This window comes from Notechis scutatus, chromosome 13 (genome assembly GCF_049901735.1).
Source record: "Notechis scutatus isolate UNSWTSFEM ecotype Mainland chromosome 13, rNotScu1.2, whole genome shotgun sequence".
Taxonomy (NCBI): Eukaryota; Metazoa; Chordata; class Lepidosauria; order Squamata; family Elapidae; genus Notechis; species Notechis scutatus.
The window spans coordinates 9,177,086-9,192,949 of record NC_142021.1 but is presented as its reverse complement, the minus strand read 5'-3'; the positions used below and the strand labels follow the sequence as shown (position 1 = coordinate 9,192,949).

General features: G+C 46.3%; 1 protein-coding gene across 1 annotated transcript in view; it reads left to right on the top strand.

Annotated features, from left to right (window-relative positions):
* Positions 1-15,864, top strand: part of EP400 (E1A binding protein p400) — an 86,690-nt gene that overhangs the window by 48,209 nt on the left and 22,617 nt on the right. The window contains 11 exon segments of the mRNA XM_087942947.1: positions 1,602-1,766; positions 3,775-3,854; positions 4,878-5,164; positions 6,610-6,815; positions 6,904-7,073; positions 8,533-8,729; positions 9,329-9,440; positions 10,114-10,257; positions 10,844-11,041; positions 12,847-12,930; positions 15,333-15,467. Coding sequence (XP_087799073.1) covers positions 1,602-1,766; positions 3,775-3,854; positions 4,878-5,164; positions 6,610-6,815; positions 6,904-7,073; positions 8,533-8,729; positions 9,329-9,440; positions 10,114-10,257; positions 10,844-11,041; positions 12,847-12,930; positions 15,333-15,467 — 1,778 coding nt within the window.

The window sequence follows — 15,864 nt, the reverse complement described above, 5'->3', positions numbered from 1 at the left end:
CCCTCTGGGAGGAGATTTCTAGCAGGACTGTCAGATTTTGTAACAACTTTGTTCCCTATGGCATCTGTCTGGTAAATTCACAAGATTCGTTTTTCTTGCCATGACTGTTTTAGAGCTGTATGCAACGAAATTTCATTTTTAATGTATGCCAATTAGTGTACATTCAAAGTGACAATAAAATTATTCTATTCTGTTCTTATTCTTATCCCTATCCCTATTCTATTCTTATTCTGTTCTATACTTATTCCTATTCTATTCTAATTCCATTCCATTCTATTCTAATTCTTATTCCTATTCTATTCCTATTCTATTATTCCTATTCCTATATTCTATTCTACTTTATTCTATTCCATTCCATTCCATTATTTCTATTCTACTCTACTCTACTTCCAAATTATCAAGCTAACCCTCCTGGATAATTCCCATTTGGGAGATCCTTGGTGGCCTTCTTTAAGGCCACCCAAGAAATTTGAGGGTTATTTAACTGTTCAAACAATTCTTGATTTACGAGCAAAGCCGAGCCCGAAATTTCTGCTGCTAAGGAAGGTAGTTGTTAAGCGAGTTTTGCTCCATTTTACGATTCTTTTTTTGCCACAGAAGTTTAACCCCTGCAAGTGGTTTAAGTGAATTATGTGGCCTTAGAGTGGATCTGGCTTCCCCCATTGACTTCGCTTGTCGGAATCGGGCTGGGAAAGTTGCCATTAGGTTATTGCATATCCCCGAGATGCGGCAACCATTGCAAATATATGTCAGTTGCCAAGGGCCCAGATTTTGACTGTGTGATGTGATGTTCCGGTGATGGTAAATTTTTCCTAAAATGAAATGTTAAAAAATCAGTTTAATAGATAACAGATAATCAGAGTTGGAAGGGACCTTGTAGGTCATCTAGTCCAACCCCCCCCTTGCCCAAGCAGGAGACCCTACCCTATTTCTGACAGATGGCAGTCCAGTCTCTTCTTGAAAGTCTCAAGTGATGGCGCTCCCACAATTTCCGAGGGCAAGCTGGTTGATCCCACTGTCAGAAAGTTTCTCCTTATTTTCAGGTTGAATCTCTCCTTGTTCAGTTTCCATCCATTATTCCTTGTCTGGCGTTTGGGTGCTTTGGGAAACAGCTTGACCCCTTCCTTCTCTGTGGCAGCCCCTCAAATATTGGAAGACTGCTATCCTGTCTCCCCTGGTCCTTCTCTTCCCTAGACCAGCCATGCCCAGTTCCTGCAACAATTCATCATATGTTTGAGCCTCCAGTCCCCTAATCATCCTGGTTGCTCTTCTCTGCACTCTTTCTAGAGTCTCAATGTCTTTTTTTATAGTATGGTGACCAAAACTGGATGCAGTACTCTAGGTGTGGTCTTACTAAGCCTTTATAGAGTAGTATTAGTACCTCCCTTGATCTTGATTGTATCCCTTTGTTAATGCAACTTAGGATTGCATTAGCTTTTTTGGCTACTGCTGCACACGGCTGGCTCATATTTAGCTGGTTGTCCACTAAGACTCCAAGATCAGTTACAGTTAATTAAGCCAGGTTTAAAAATTAAGCCAGGTTTAAAAAAAAATCAGTGGGCAGTCAGTCACTTTTCCCTCTTTCAATTTCTACCCTCCAGGCAGTGTCCTGCAAATCGTTTCGGCTCCAGGACCCCAATATCTCCGACCTCAGGGCCCTGTGGTGGTGCAGACGGTGCCCCAGGCTGGGACTGTCCAAAATGCTCTCAACCCACTAGGGAACCAGCATCCGGCGGGGTTGCAGACTTCGTCAGGAGCTCAGCCAGGTAAGGCCCCCACCACCCCGCCTTTGCGTCCACCCGTCTATCTTTACCTATCCCAATTCCTGTATTGCTGTGACTCTCAGCGCATTCACGATAGAACAATGAACCAGAACTATCACTGTGGCCAGAAGCCACTCCCAAGTGCAGCCAGCAATGTTTGCAAACCCTAACTGTGACATTCAAACTGTTTTTTTTTTTTAATGCCCCATGTAAAGCTTTGGTTCCTAAGGCAGTGCCCATTAGCAAGAAAGTAGCTCTGCAGACTTAGGAGAGATTTCTAAACACATTTGTTGACCAGTAAGTAGTAAAAGGCAAGGATGCCCTTGATAGCTGGAGCACAGAGTACAGGTAGCCCTCGACGTATGGCCACAATTAAGCCCAACATTTCAGTTGTTAAGTGAGTTTTAGCCCCTTTTTTGCCACAGTTGCTAAGTGAATCACTGCAGTTGTTGAAGTGGAGTGGAATGGAATAGAGAATAGAGAGTAGAGTAGAGTAGAGTAGAGTAGAGTAGAATAGAATAGAATAGAATAGAATAGAATAGAATAGAATAGAATAGAATAATGGAATGGAATGGGATAATTAATGCCATGGCATGGCATAGCATAGCATAGCATAGAATAGAATGGAATGGAATGGAATGGAATGGAATAATTAATGGCATGGCATGGCATGGCATGGCATGGCATGGCATGGCATGGCATAGAATAGAATAGAATAGGATAGGATAGAATAGAGAGTTGCAAGGGACCTTGGAGGTCTTCTAGTCCAGCCCCCTCCTGCTCAAGCAGGAGATCCTATACCATTTCAGACAAGTGACTGTCTCTAGACTCTTCTTAAAAACCTCCAGCGATGGAGCACCCACGATTTCTGAAGGCAATTTCTGTTCCACTGGTTAATTGTCCTCCCTGTTTTGAAGTTTCTCCTTAATTCCAGGTTGCTTCTCTCTTTGGTTAATTTCCATCCATTGTTTCTTGCCTTCTGGTGCTTTGGAGAATAGGTTGACCCCCTCTTCTTTGTGGCAGCCCCTCAAATACTGGAAGACTGCTATCCTGTCACCCCTGGTCCTTCTTTTCTCCAGACTAGCCAGACCCAAAACCTGCAGCCGTTCTTCCTATGTTTTAGTCTCCAGGCCTTTGATGCTCTTAGTTTCTCTTCTCTGAACTTTTTCCAAAGTCTCAACATCTTTTTGTGTGTGTGTGTGGTTTGGTGACCCAAATTGGTTGCAGTATTTCAGGTGTGGTTTTACTAGGGGTTTATAAAACAGAAAGGTAAGTAACCCAGTTGTTCAGTGAATCTGGCTTCCCCATTGACTTTAGTTGTCAGAAGGTCACAAAAGGTGACACTGTAAAAATACGAGTCAGTCGACAAGCTTCCGAATATTGATCACATGACTGCAGTGGCCTGAAGTGTGGAAAAACAGTTTCATGTTTTTCACACTTAAGACCATTGAAACCATGAAGGAACATTTTTCAGTGGATGGCCACTAAAGGAACTGTTGTCAATGGCGAATGAGCTGTATGAATGCTACTGTCAGGATTCCAGCACTTAACCCCATTTAAATCATGAGTCTCAAGTCAGACTCCCAAAACGTAACGTGTCCGGCACTGCCTGGGTGCACCCGACTCTGAGACACATCATTCATTTTCACCCTTGACCTTGGTTTTCCCTCCACCCGCTGCGTGTATCATAATTCATATTCTCCAATGGGACACATCCATAGCCCAGAGTCATCAATCATGCTCTCCAGTTAGAATTTTGCTCGGCAGAAACTTTGGTCACCTAGTTATTATCTTTGAAAAACTATTTATGGAATGCATTTTTGGTTTTGCAAGCTGCCGCACTGCTCCCCTCTCCCTTTCTGTTGGCAACTCTTAAAAAGACCATAGAAATATTTTATGAGTTGACAGCTACATGTGACCTCCACAGTTGGATTCAGAGTGCGAAGCCATTTATAAGAGGATGCTTGAGCCGCATAAACCTGTGATTTATGTTCTAAGTTTGTGTTTCCAGGAAGAACCATGGGTGCTAATTTAGCATCAGGCGACTCTGCTTCTTCCCTGAAGTCCAGCATTCATGGTGGTTACTCACAGGTAGGGCAACTTATTTTGCATTTGCGAACCATTAAGACCTCAAAATTAACCTCTCTTTCACTGCAACATGTTGCAGTCGCGTAGTTTCGATGGCCAGGTCACAATATTTTTATTTTTTTCTAGTTCTTTTTCTTCGACTCTGGCGTCTCCTGGTACAGTGACTTCAGTAAATTGTATGCTTTGGTTTTCGACAACTGTGAGATCTGGCGTGTTGTGTTCCAAATGACAATCCGTTTGCCTTCAATGTTGTTATTGTTTTTGTTATTATCGTTATATCTTATTCATTAAACATGAAACTCAGTCAACTGAACATTTCAATAATTTATTATTATTAGAAACTTTTATTCATTACAAATGAAACTCAGTCAACTGAATATTTAAAAATGTTATTTTTATTACTATTAGTATTATTAGTATTCATCGCACAGTCAGCCAGATGTTCAGACTGGGTTTGGCATTTTTGTCTACCTATTGAGTCCTACCACGGACCTGGCATAGGCAAATCTGGATGTTTGGTGGTGTTACAGATATCGCCGCAGGATGGAAGCTGTTCCAAGTAAAACTGCCTTCTGCAATTGACTGGTGGCAAAGTTGTCAATGCCATCGATGGTGTTCAAGTGGTGCTCCAGTTGCTGCTGCTGCTGCTGTTGTTGTTGTTATTATTATTATTATTATTATTATTATTATTATTATTATTATTATTATTATTGAGCAAGCAATATAGGAAACACTATGAAGGAGCTTCCTCCCATTGAAAATGGGAAGGAGGATCAAGGCAATCATAATCCCTGAAAACCCAAAACGTAATTTTCCTCTAGGATTGGAAACCTGCACCTGTTTGTAGAAGGTCACCTGAGATACCCTTATTTGGATTTTTTTAAAAAAAGTTTGCAATTAAAATTTAGCATCATACCAGCAGGCAGCTGTAGAACTTTTTATCTTTCTAATATTAGAGAAACTCATGATCTCCTCAACCGGGAGAACCGGAAGAACTGGGTGTTCTTGTTTCTGTCTTCTACACAGGAGTCCTTCGAGGAGAAAAACAGGCTTCTTAAAGAGCGCTTGGACCGGATCTTTTCTTGCAATGAACGGCGTTGCTCTCGAGCTCCCGTCTACGGCAAGGACCTTCGTAGGATTTGCTCCCTGGTGGGCAACCCCAACACAACGCCTCAGTTCTCCGCCAGAACCAGCAAATGGAGCTGGGCTGGCTTTGTAAACTGCGGCCTCTCCAAAGATCATCGAGACCCTCTCAGAGGGTTGACCTGGCAGCTCGAACAGCAGCAGCAGTCCTTGAGGGACACCATCAACAGGTGATGCTCCATCCTTGGCTCGAGCTTCCTCCTAACAATTCTGCTGAGTCTTGATCGAAGGGCATTCGTGGAATTGTGTAAAGCCCGGGGGAATTGTCTCGTTCAGGGGTCTCCACCCTTGGCAACTTCTAAGACTTGTGAGCTTCAACTCCCAGAAAAGGCCACACGTCTTAAAAGTTGCCAAGGGTGAAGCCTCCCCCCTGATCTAGTTAACCTTTATGGGCTCCTGAGGTAACTAATTTGAGCCTCAGATGATCGTAGTTGGGAGGCTGGGTATATTTCCCTCCATTCTTTGCTACTAAAGAGCTGAGTATTTCTTGGCCATCCTTCCAATTGTAAGGTACTGAAAATGCACCTGCTCTTTTCATCCATCCCTCTGCAACCAGCCGGGGGGGCTTCATAGAGCAGGATGGGGAGCTTCAACCTTCCAGATGTTACTGAACTCTTGACCTGCCTGTTGTAGTGAATGATGCAGCTGAGCTTTGAGCTCATCTCCAGCTTGAAGTGCCCTCCTCCTTTTCTCCTTCTCTTTTTCCTCCTTCTCCCCTTCTCCTTACTCTGCAAATCCCAAGCCTCCTCCAACACTGATGATGATTCCTAGTTGGGTAATGAAACACATCAGAAAGAAAACAACCAAGATCAGAGAGCACCAAAGTCCCCACCGTCCTTCCCTTTCTCTTCTCTTTCTCCTTCTCCTCCACCCTTTTCTCCTTCCCTTCCTCCTCCGCCCTCTGCAAATCCCAAGCCTCCTAACATTGATGATGATTCCTAGTTGGGTAATGAAACATCAGAAAGAAAACAGTCAAGCTTAGAGAGCATCAAGGACTCCATAGTCGTCCTCCTCTTCCTCCTCTTCTTCTTCTCCTTCTTCTTTCCTTTTTTCTCCTCCTCCTCCTCCTCTTCTTCTTCTCCTTCTTCTCCTTTTTTCTCCTCCTCCTCCTCCTCTTCTTCTTCTCCTTTTTTCTCCTCCTCCTCCTCCTCCTCCTCTTCTCCTTCTCCTTCTTCTTTTTCTCCTCCTCCTCCTCCTCTTCTTCTTCTTCTTCTTCTTCTTCTTCTTCTTCTTCTTCTTCTTCTTCTTCTTCTTCTTCTTCTTCTTCTTCTTCTTCTTCTTCTTCTTCTTCTTCTTCTTCTTCTTCTCCTTCTCCTTCTCCTTCTCCTTCTCCTTCTCCTTCTCCTTCTCCTTCTCCTTCTTCTTCCTTCCTCCTCCTCCTCCTCCTCCTCCTCCTCCTCCTCCTCCTCCTCCTCCTCCTCCTCCTCCTCCTCCTCCTCCTCTTCCTCCTCCTCCTCCTCCTCCTGAATTGGGACTATAAATTGACAGTCTCCGGAAGGCTTGGTCAAAGGGCCATTTCCCCACCCCACCCCAAGGTTGAAGAGTTTTGAAATCAGGAGGGGGACAACATGGCCCTCCCAGGAACATTTGCCAAGGTTCTGCTCTGTTTCCAAAGGGCGCTCTGCGTGTTGCCTGCCGCTGTGGCCGCTCCTTCGTCTTTGCACGTGGCGAGATTTCCCGCTGCTTACAGCCATCGAATGAAACTCCTCCGGCACAACCTGAAGGACAAGGTGTTGCCTTACCTGAACCAGCTGCGTCAGCTGACCGTGCCCCGGCTGCTGCTTCCCTTTCCTGACCTCCGTCTGATCCAGTACGATGCAGGTAAGAGGAAACCCCTTGATGTGCACCTGTCCGTCACACTGGCAAGGGCTTCATGCTCCTGGCTCTCATCCTTCGCCTTGCCTTGCAGGGAAGCTGGAAGCCCTGGCGGTCTTGCTGCAGAAGCTTAAGTCGGAAGGCCGAAGGGTGCTGATCTTGTCCCAGATGATGCTCATGCTGGACATCCTGGAATGGTTCCTCAACTTCCACTTCCTCACCTACGTGAGGATCGATGAGTGTGCGAACCAGGAAGAGCGCCAGGTCTGTCTCACTAGCCTCCTCGCCCTTCCCAGATTTTGATTCTTGCAACTCTCCCCTGAGCACGCTCCCTGTTGGAGGAAGCCCGTTTGCACCCAGTGAGCAAATCCACACCTGGCATTCAGGTCTATAACAGAACAACCAAGTTGGAAGGGACCTCGGAGGCCGCCTAGTCCAACCCCATACCATTCTGGACACACAGATGTCCAGTCTCTTCTTGAAAACCTCCAGGGATGGAGCACCCACACTTCTGGAGTTCCACTGATTGGTTGTTCTAACTCTCAGGGAATTCCTCCTTAGTTCCAGGTTGCTTCTCTCCTTGATTAGTTTCCATCCGTTGCGTCTTGTCCTGCCTTCAGGTGCTTTGGAGAGTAGCTGGACTCCCTCTTCTCTTTGGACAGCCCCCTCCCCCAAATAGTGCAAGGCTGTTATCATGTCACCCTAAATCTTTAACTTCCCTGGACGTTTAGACATACCCAGTTCCTTTCAACCTGTTTGTCATATGTTTTAGTTTGCGTCCAAAGCCAGCCACGGACTTAATTGGCTGTGGTGGGATTCAATTTTTTTTACTACCAGTTCTGAGGGTGTGGCTTGGTGGGCAAGGAAGGGGAAGGATATACTGCAAAATCCCCATTCCCTCCCTACCCCACTAACCTGCTTTCCAGCTCCATTCTCCTGTGCAGGGCAACCAAAGCAGACCCAGCCAATCAGCAGTAGGCATGGCTTGGTGGGCGTGGCTTGGTGGGCATGGCAGGGGAAGGATATTGCAAAATCCCCACTCCCTCCCCCTCCCCACTAACCTGCTTTCCAGCTCCATTCTTTTTTTCTTTTCTTTTTTGGTTTGGTAAAATTTTATTTTTATTTTTATATACAATAAATCCATTCCCTTTCAATCATGCGCCGATTAGGTACATATTTCAATTACTTAACTATTATTAATAATATTCTTATCAAACTTAACAATATAACGATAATCACATTCCCATGTATGTAGTATAAATGAGATCCAATATATCTTTTACATTAATTTCTCTTGTTGCTCTATGAATACATCTATTCCCTTTTAGTTCATTCTATTTTCTATCCATTGATAAAACACATCCCATACCATATAATATTCAGATTCTTCTTTTTCTTTAATTTCTAGTAACCTGCTTTCCAGCTCCGTTCTCCTGTGCAGGGCAATCAAAGGAGACCCAGCCGAGCAGCTGGGACTCAATGGGAGGCGGAGAAGAGATGGGGTTGGCGGGGCCAGTCACAGGCGGTATCGGCCGGTTCTCCGAACTACTCAAAATTTCCGCTACTGGTTCTCCAGAACTGGTCAGAACCGGCTGAATACCACCTCCGTTTATTGGGCAAATCCAGCCAGTTTCACCTTATGGCCAATGAGAACGGGGCAGGTCCTGTATTTGGGTTCTCCTTGTGAATTTCTGCAACCAGCGTGTTCTCTTCTCCCCATAAGGAGCTGATGAAAACCTTCAACCGAGACAAGCGGCTCTTCTGCGCCATCCTCTCCTCCCACAGCCGCTCCACGGGCGTCAACCTCGTGGAAGCTGACACTGTGGTCTTCTACGACAACGACTTAAACCCAGTGATGGAAGCCAAAGCTCAGGAGTGGTGCGATCGGATTGGCCGGTGCAAGGACATCCACATTTACAGGTGATGCTGGTGAAAATGTGGAGACAACCCCAGAGGAAAGGGCGGGCCTATAACCCTATCCCCCTGCCCCCAAATCGCCTTCTTAATTCTTTATTTTGGATCCAATACAGGTAGTCCTCGACTTACGACCACAATTCAGCCCAAATTTTCCATCCCTAAGTGAGACATTTGAGACATTTCTTAAGTGTGTTTTGCCCCCATTTCTACGATCTTTCTTGCCACAAGTGACTGCATTTGTTGAGTCATAACAAGGTTGTTAAGCCAATCTGGCTTCTTCGTTGAGTTTCATTGTCACAAGGTCACAAAAGGGGATCGATCACGTGACCCCGGGACACGGCAGCTATCATAAATATGAGTCAATTGCCACGTGTCTGAATTTTGATCTCCCCCCCAATGACCATGGGGATGCTGCAACTGTCATAAGTGTGAAAAACGGTTCATAAGTCACTTTTTTCAGTGGTGTCGTAACTTCGGATGGTCGCTAAACCAACTATTGTAAAGTCGAGGACTGCCTGTGTTATCCGTGGCTCTCCTATTTTTCTCAGGCGCTGCCTTTGACCCCTTCTCTTAAAGCGACGCTTCCTCTCTGATTTCTCTAGGCTAGTCAGTGGGAACTCGGTCGAAGAGAAACTCTTAAAAAACGGGACTAAGGATCTGATCCGAGAAGTAGCCGCTCAGGGAAATGACTACTCCATGGCCTTTTTAACGCAGGTATCTCCAGATTGAAAACGGCAGAAAAATTCTAACTTGGGGCATGTGGCTTTGGAAAAGTCTGACGACCAATACCTCAGAAGCCTCTGGAAATGAAGTGGTGTAGAAATAAAACATTCTCACCCCAGCAGTTCGAAAGCATGCAAATGCGAGTAGATAAATAGGTACCACTTTGTTGGGAAGGCAAGAGGAGAGGAGGAGGAGGAGGAGGAAAGAAGGAAGGAGAGAATAGGAATGGAGTGGAATAGAATAAGGAATGGAAGAATGGAATGGAGTGGAATAGACATAGGAATTGAAGAATGCAATGGAATAGAATAGGAATGGGAGTGGAATGGGAATAGAATAGAATAGAATAGAATAGAATAGAATAGAATAGAATAGAATAGAATAGAATAGAATAGAATAATGGAGTTTAAAGGGACTTGAAGGTCTTCTAGTCCAATCCCCTACTTAGGCAGGAACATGAAACAGCGTTCCATGCTGGCCACGTGACCACAGAAAATGTCTTTGGACAACATTGGCTCCCTTGGCCAAGAACGGAGACAAACCCAACCCCCTAAAGTCAGACACAAATGGACAGGGGAAACTTTTACCTTCACTTGAGAACCAAAGTAAGCAAGCAAGGGACGTGAAGATGGACTAAGTCTTCCTTTCCCTCCCCTTCTCTCTCCAGCAAACCATTCAGGAACTGTTTGAAGTCCACTCACCAATGGAGGATTCGGGCTTCCGGGTGAAAGCCGAAGAATTCGTCATGCTGTCGCAAGAGCCGTCTCCCTCCGAAACCATCTCTCCCAAAGTGGCCAGGCCTTTCATAGAGGTAAGGAAAGGCAGAGCTCTTCCAACAGAAGGCGTGGAGCATTTCCGTTTCGGATTGGCTGGTTGGGAGTTGAAATGCCGGAGTACACAGTTTCATTCTGAGTGCTGTTTTTAACATACAAGCAGTCCTCGGCTTATGATGGGCTGCTTAGCGGCCCCTTGAACTTACCATGAGCCTTCCTAGGGTTACTGACGCTCTGGTTCCGAAGTTCCAATGGCTAAAGCCCCCATCAGTCACATGACCTCATTTTGGGGGTTTGGCAACCGGTATTTATGGCTTGTAGAGTACTCGGGCCATCTGACATGAGTGACGTTGAGCCGGCCACGCCCACCCTGGCCACGCCTATCCCCCCCAAGGTCAAACACAACCCTGATATGGCCCTCAATGAAATCGAGTTTGACATTCGTAGACATTCTGTTAGTTTATTTCTTTACACTCTTTTCGTGTCTTTCTTCTAATGTTGTAAGCCACCTAGAGTGGCCCCAAGGCGAGAGATAGGCGGCAAATAAATTTAACCAAGTTATCTAATCTACGCTATCAGTTACAAGGGAGGGGGGAAAAAAAGGCTGCTTTGTGTCTTCCACAGGCTCTGAAAAGTACGGAGCGAGAGGAAGAGGAGAAGGAGGACCAAGAGGAGATGGAAGAGGATGAGGAGAACGAGGAGTGGAGCGTTCTGGATGGAAAGAGCGAGTCGGCGTGGAAACCTCTGGTTTCAGAACTCGGAAAGGCACAATATCTCGAGCAGCCTTCACTGCTGCAGGAGCTGGTGGCCGTGGTCGATCAGGTGCGCTGGGTTTCCCTCTGCATTTCCAATTCTGATCTGAGAAATGATGTTCTTTTGCTGTCCATGCGTGTGGTTTTTAATTAGTGAGGGGACTCCAGACTTCCAGTGGTGGCGCAGTGGTTAGAGCGCAGTACTGCAGGCTACTTCTGCTGACTGCCAGCTGACTGCAATTTGGCAGTTCGAATCTCATCAGGCTCAAAAGTTGACTCAGCCTTCCGTCTTTCTGAGGTCGGTAAAATGAGGAGACCCAGATAGTTAGGGGCAAACGACTGATTTTTATAAAACCCTAACACTCCACTTGGAATACTCCAACCAATTTTGGTCCCCATACTACAAAAAAGATGGTGAGACTTTGGAAAAAGTTCAGTGAAAAGCAACTAAGATGATCAAAGGCCTGGAGACTAAACTATAGGAAGTACGGCTGCAGGATTTGGGTTGGGCTAGTCTGGAGAAAAGAAGGACCAGGGGTGACATGATAGCAGTCTTCCAGTATTTGAGGGGCTGCCACAAAGAAGAAGGTGGTCAAGCTATTCTCCAAAGCACCAGAAGGCAAGACGAGAAACAATGGATGGAAACTCATCAAGCAGAGAAGCAACCTGGAATTAAGGAGGAACTTCCTGACAGTGATGACAATTAACCAGTGGAACAGCTTGCCACCAGAAGATGTAGGGATTTCATCACTGGAGGTTTTTAAGAAGAAACTGGACAGTCACTTACCTGAAATTTTATAGGTTCTCCAGCTTGAGCAGGGGGCTGGACTAGAAGACCTCCAAGGCTCCTTCCAACTCATTTGTTCAAATCCTGTAAAACCACTTAGAGAGGGCTGTAAAAGCACTGTGAAGCGGCATATAAGTCTAAGGGCTATTGCTATTCTACCTGAACCATTCCTTGCAGTTTTCTTGACATGATTCTTCAGTTTCCCTTGTTACCTTCTTCCAAAGATTAGGCAGAGGGACTGGCCTAAGATTCCCGCCCCCCCAACTGGCTTCAGGCCATAGACAGAGCTAGAATTTCACAGTCTCCCAGTTTCTAGCCTGGGGCTTTAACCTGTACACTAAACTGGCTCTCCATTTTTATGTCTTGCTTGCTTTTTTTTTTTTTTAATTAATGCTTCTGATTCTCCCCAGCCAGCATCCCTGTTCTGTTCTGAGTCAGAAAAACATTTATGCTTCTTTTAAGATTGGGCTAGCGCTATCCAAAGATGCTTTTTCAAGAGGCTAGTATACTTTCTGGTTTTTATTTGAAGATGTTTGTCTTCTTATCCAAGAAGCTTTTTCAGCTCTGAAGCTCCTGGTAAACCTCCAAGTGGCCTCAATGACCCTCTAAAAGGATGCAAATGACCAACTGTCTGCAAGGAGCATAAATCCTTCCATTGCCCACCATCCAGTCAGAGCTGAAGAAGCTTCTTGGATGAGAAGTGAAACATCTTCAGAGGAAAAAACAAGAAAGCCCAGTTGCCTCTTGAAAAACAAAAAGCATTTTTGGGACAACTGTGTCCCAGATGACTGAGAATCTCCATAGATATTTAGCGTTATCCAAGTTGTCCATTCCTTTGCTTTTTAAAAGAGTTATGTCCCATTCAAAACTAAGCCCTTGTAGCTGAAGAAGAGATTGTGTTCTCAGTTTGATAAACAAGAGTGTGGCTCTGTTTACCAAGTGACACCAAATTAATGCAAACCAAGTATGTTTTTTTTTTAATATATCCTTATTGGCGTTTGGTTGCCCGCTCCAAAGGTCATTAATCTGTTGCCCATTAATATTTTAATTGGTCATGCTGTGGTTTCCCTTCTCTTTTTTTTTTCCAGCTCACCCCCATTGAAAAGTATGCCTTGAACTATTTGGAATTCATTCACGTTTCTGCTGAGGAGAATGAATCCAAAGAAAATGAGGTAGGATCTGTTTACTTATTTAGGTGCATCCTGCCGTTATTATTTTTACGAATAACTCAAGGCGGCAAACATATCCAACGCACCTTCCTCCTGTTTTTCCCACAATCACAACCCTATGATGAGAAAGAGGGACTGTTCTAAAGTCGCCCAGCTGGCTTTCATGGTTAAGGCGGGACTAGAACTCACCGCCTCCTGGTGATTTGCTCAAAGTCACCCAGCCATCTTTCATGACTAAGGCAGGACTAGAACTCACCGCCTCCTGGTGATTTGCTCAAAGTCACCCAGCCATCTTTCATGACTAAGGCAGGACTAGAACTCCCCATCTCCTGGTGATTTGCTCAAAGTCACCCAGCCATCTTTCATGACTAAGGCAGGACTAGAACTCCCCGTCTCCTGATGATTTGCCCAAAGTCACCCAGCCATCTTTCATGACTAAGGCAGGACTAGAACTCCCCGTCTCCTGGTGATTTGCCCAAAGTCACCCAGCCATCTTTCATGACTAAGGCAGGACTAGAACTCCCCGCCTCCTGGTCATTAGCCCAAAGTCACCCAGCTGGCTTTCATGGCTAAGGCAGGACTAGAACTCCCCGTCTCCTGGTGATTTGCTCAAAGTCACCCAGCCATCTTTCATGACTAAGGCAGGGCTAGAACTCCCCGTCTCCTGGTGATTTGCCCAAAGTCACCCAGCCATCTTTCATGACTAAGGCAGGACTAGAACTCCCCACCTCCTGGTGATTTGCCCAAAGTCACCCAGCCATCTTTCATGACTAAGGCAGGACTAGAACTCCCCGTCTCCTGGTGATTTGTCCAAAGTTACCCAGCCATCTTTCATGACTAAGGCAGGACTAGAACTCCCCGTTTCCTGGTGATTTGCTCAAAGTCACCCAGCCATCTTTCATGACTAAGGCAGGACTAGAACTCACCACCTCCTGGTGATTTGCCCAAAGTCACCCAGCCATCTTTCATGACTAAGGCAGGACTAGAACTCCCCGTCTCCTGGTGATTTGTCCAAAGTTACCCAGCCATCTTTCATGACTAAGGCAGGACTAGAACTCCCGTCTCCTGGTGATTTGCTCAAAGTCACCCAGCCATCTTTCATGACTAAGGCAGGACTAGAACTCCCCGTCTCCTGATGATTTGCCCAAAGTCACCCAGCCATCTTTCATGACTAAGGCAGGACTAGAACTCCCCGCCTCCTGGTCATTAGCCCAAAGTCACCCAGCTGGCTTTCATGGCTAAGGCAGGACTAGAACTCCCCGTCTCCTGGTGATTTGCTCAAAGTCACCCAGCCATCTTTCATGACTAAGGCAGGGCTAGAACTCCCCGTCTCCTGGTGATTTGCCCAAAGTCACCCAGCCATCTTTCATGACTAAGGCAGGACTAGAACTCACCACCTCCTGGTGATTTGCCCAAAGTCACCCAGCCATCTTTCATGACTAAGGCAGGACTAGAACTCCCCGTCTCCTGGTGATTTGCCCAAAGTCACCCAGCCATCTTTCATGATTAAGGCAGGGCTAGAACTCCCCGTCTCCTGGTGATTTGCTCAAAGTCACCCAGCCATCTTTCATGACTAAGGCAGGACTAGAACTCACCACCTCCTGGTGATTTGCCCAAAGTCACCCAGCCATCTTTCATGACTAAGGCAGGGCTAGAACTCCCCGTCTCCTGGTGATTTGCTCAAAGTCACCCAGCCATCTTTCATGACTAAGGCAGGGCTAGAACTCCCCGTCTCCTGGTGATTTGTCCAAAGTCACCCAGCCATCTTTCATGACTAAGGCAGGACTAGAACTCACCACCTCCTGGTGATTTGCTCAAAGTCACTCAGCCATCTTTCATGACTAAGGCAGGACTAGAACTCCCCGCCTCCTGGTGATTTGCCCAAAGTCACCCAGCCATCTTTCATGACTAAGGCAGGACTAGAACTCCCCGTCTTCTGGTGATTTGCCCAAAGTCACCCAGATGGTTTTCATGGCTAAGGCAGAACTAGGAACTCCCAGTCACCCGGTGATTGGTTCAAAGTTACCCAACCAGCTTTCATGGTTAAGGCAGGACTGGAACACACGGTTTCTTCGTGATTGGCCCAAAGTCCTCCAGCTGGGTTTCATGCCTAAGGTGGTGGCACTAGAACTCTCAGATTCCCATTTTGTAGGCCTGGTGCCTTAACCCCTAGACCAAAGTGACTGGCTGTTGATATGCCGGGAAGTAGGAATGCCAACATTATTGTTGCACTTACCAAAGGAAGACAAAATGCCTAGCCCCCTTCAACAGACACCGGCATCTTTTGAAAGGCCACCCCCACCCCACCCCCAGAGGCAGAAATGTCGTGCCGTTGCTGCATCGAAAGCAACCTCTCCGGCGCCCCCGTTTTCCGGTTTTCCTGGATTTCTGTTTTTAACGTCTAGGCGGAAGTGAGTACGGCAAAACGGAAGTGGGAGACTCAGCATCTGAAAGGGCTGAGAGCGGAAGAGGAGAAAGCGCTTCTGCAAGGGAAGGAGGAGGAACTTTTCACTTACACTCGAGAAGACGCCTATAACAAAGTAAACAAATTTCTCAGCTTTTCCCTCGTCTCGAAGCTCTGGCCATATTTCCAGGCTCGGGCTTCCCTGTCACCATCACCGCCCGCCATCTTTTCAATGTCGCCCTTCTCCCGCTGCCGTGAAATTAACTTCTCCGAACTTAAGCCCTAGCTGAGGTGAATGCCAGGGTTTTCGGGTGTGGAAAGCCGTCGGGGGCTGCTGCTGTCGACGTTTCCGTTCGCTCGGCTTTTCCTCTTCTACATTTCCAGCTGACGATGCCCTTCGGGGATTAGAGTCTCCCTCTGGGAAGCGGGGGGCCGGGGGATCCCCTTAGATGATGCTCCCTATGTTGAGCTGGCTGCTAAGAGGGGTGGGGTAAGAATTGGGGTACATTTTTCATAACACTAGAACTGAATAA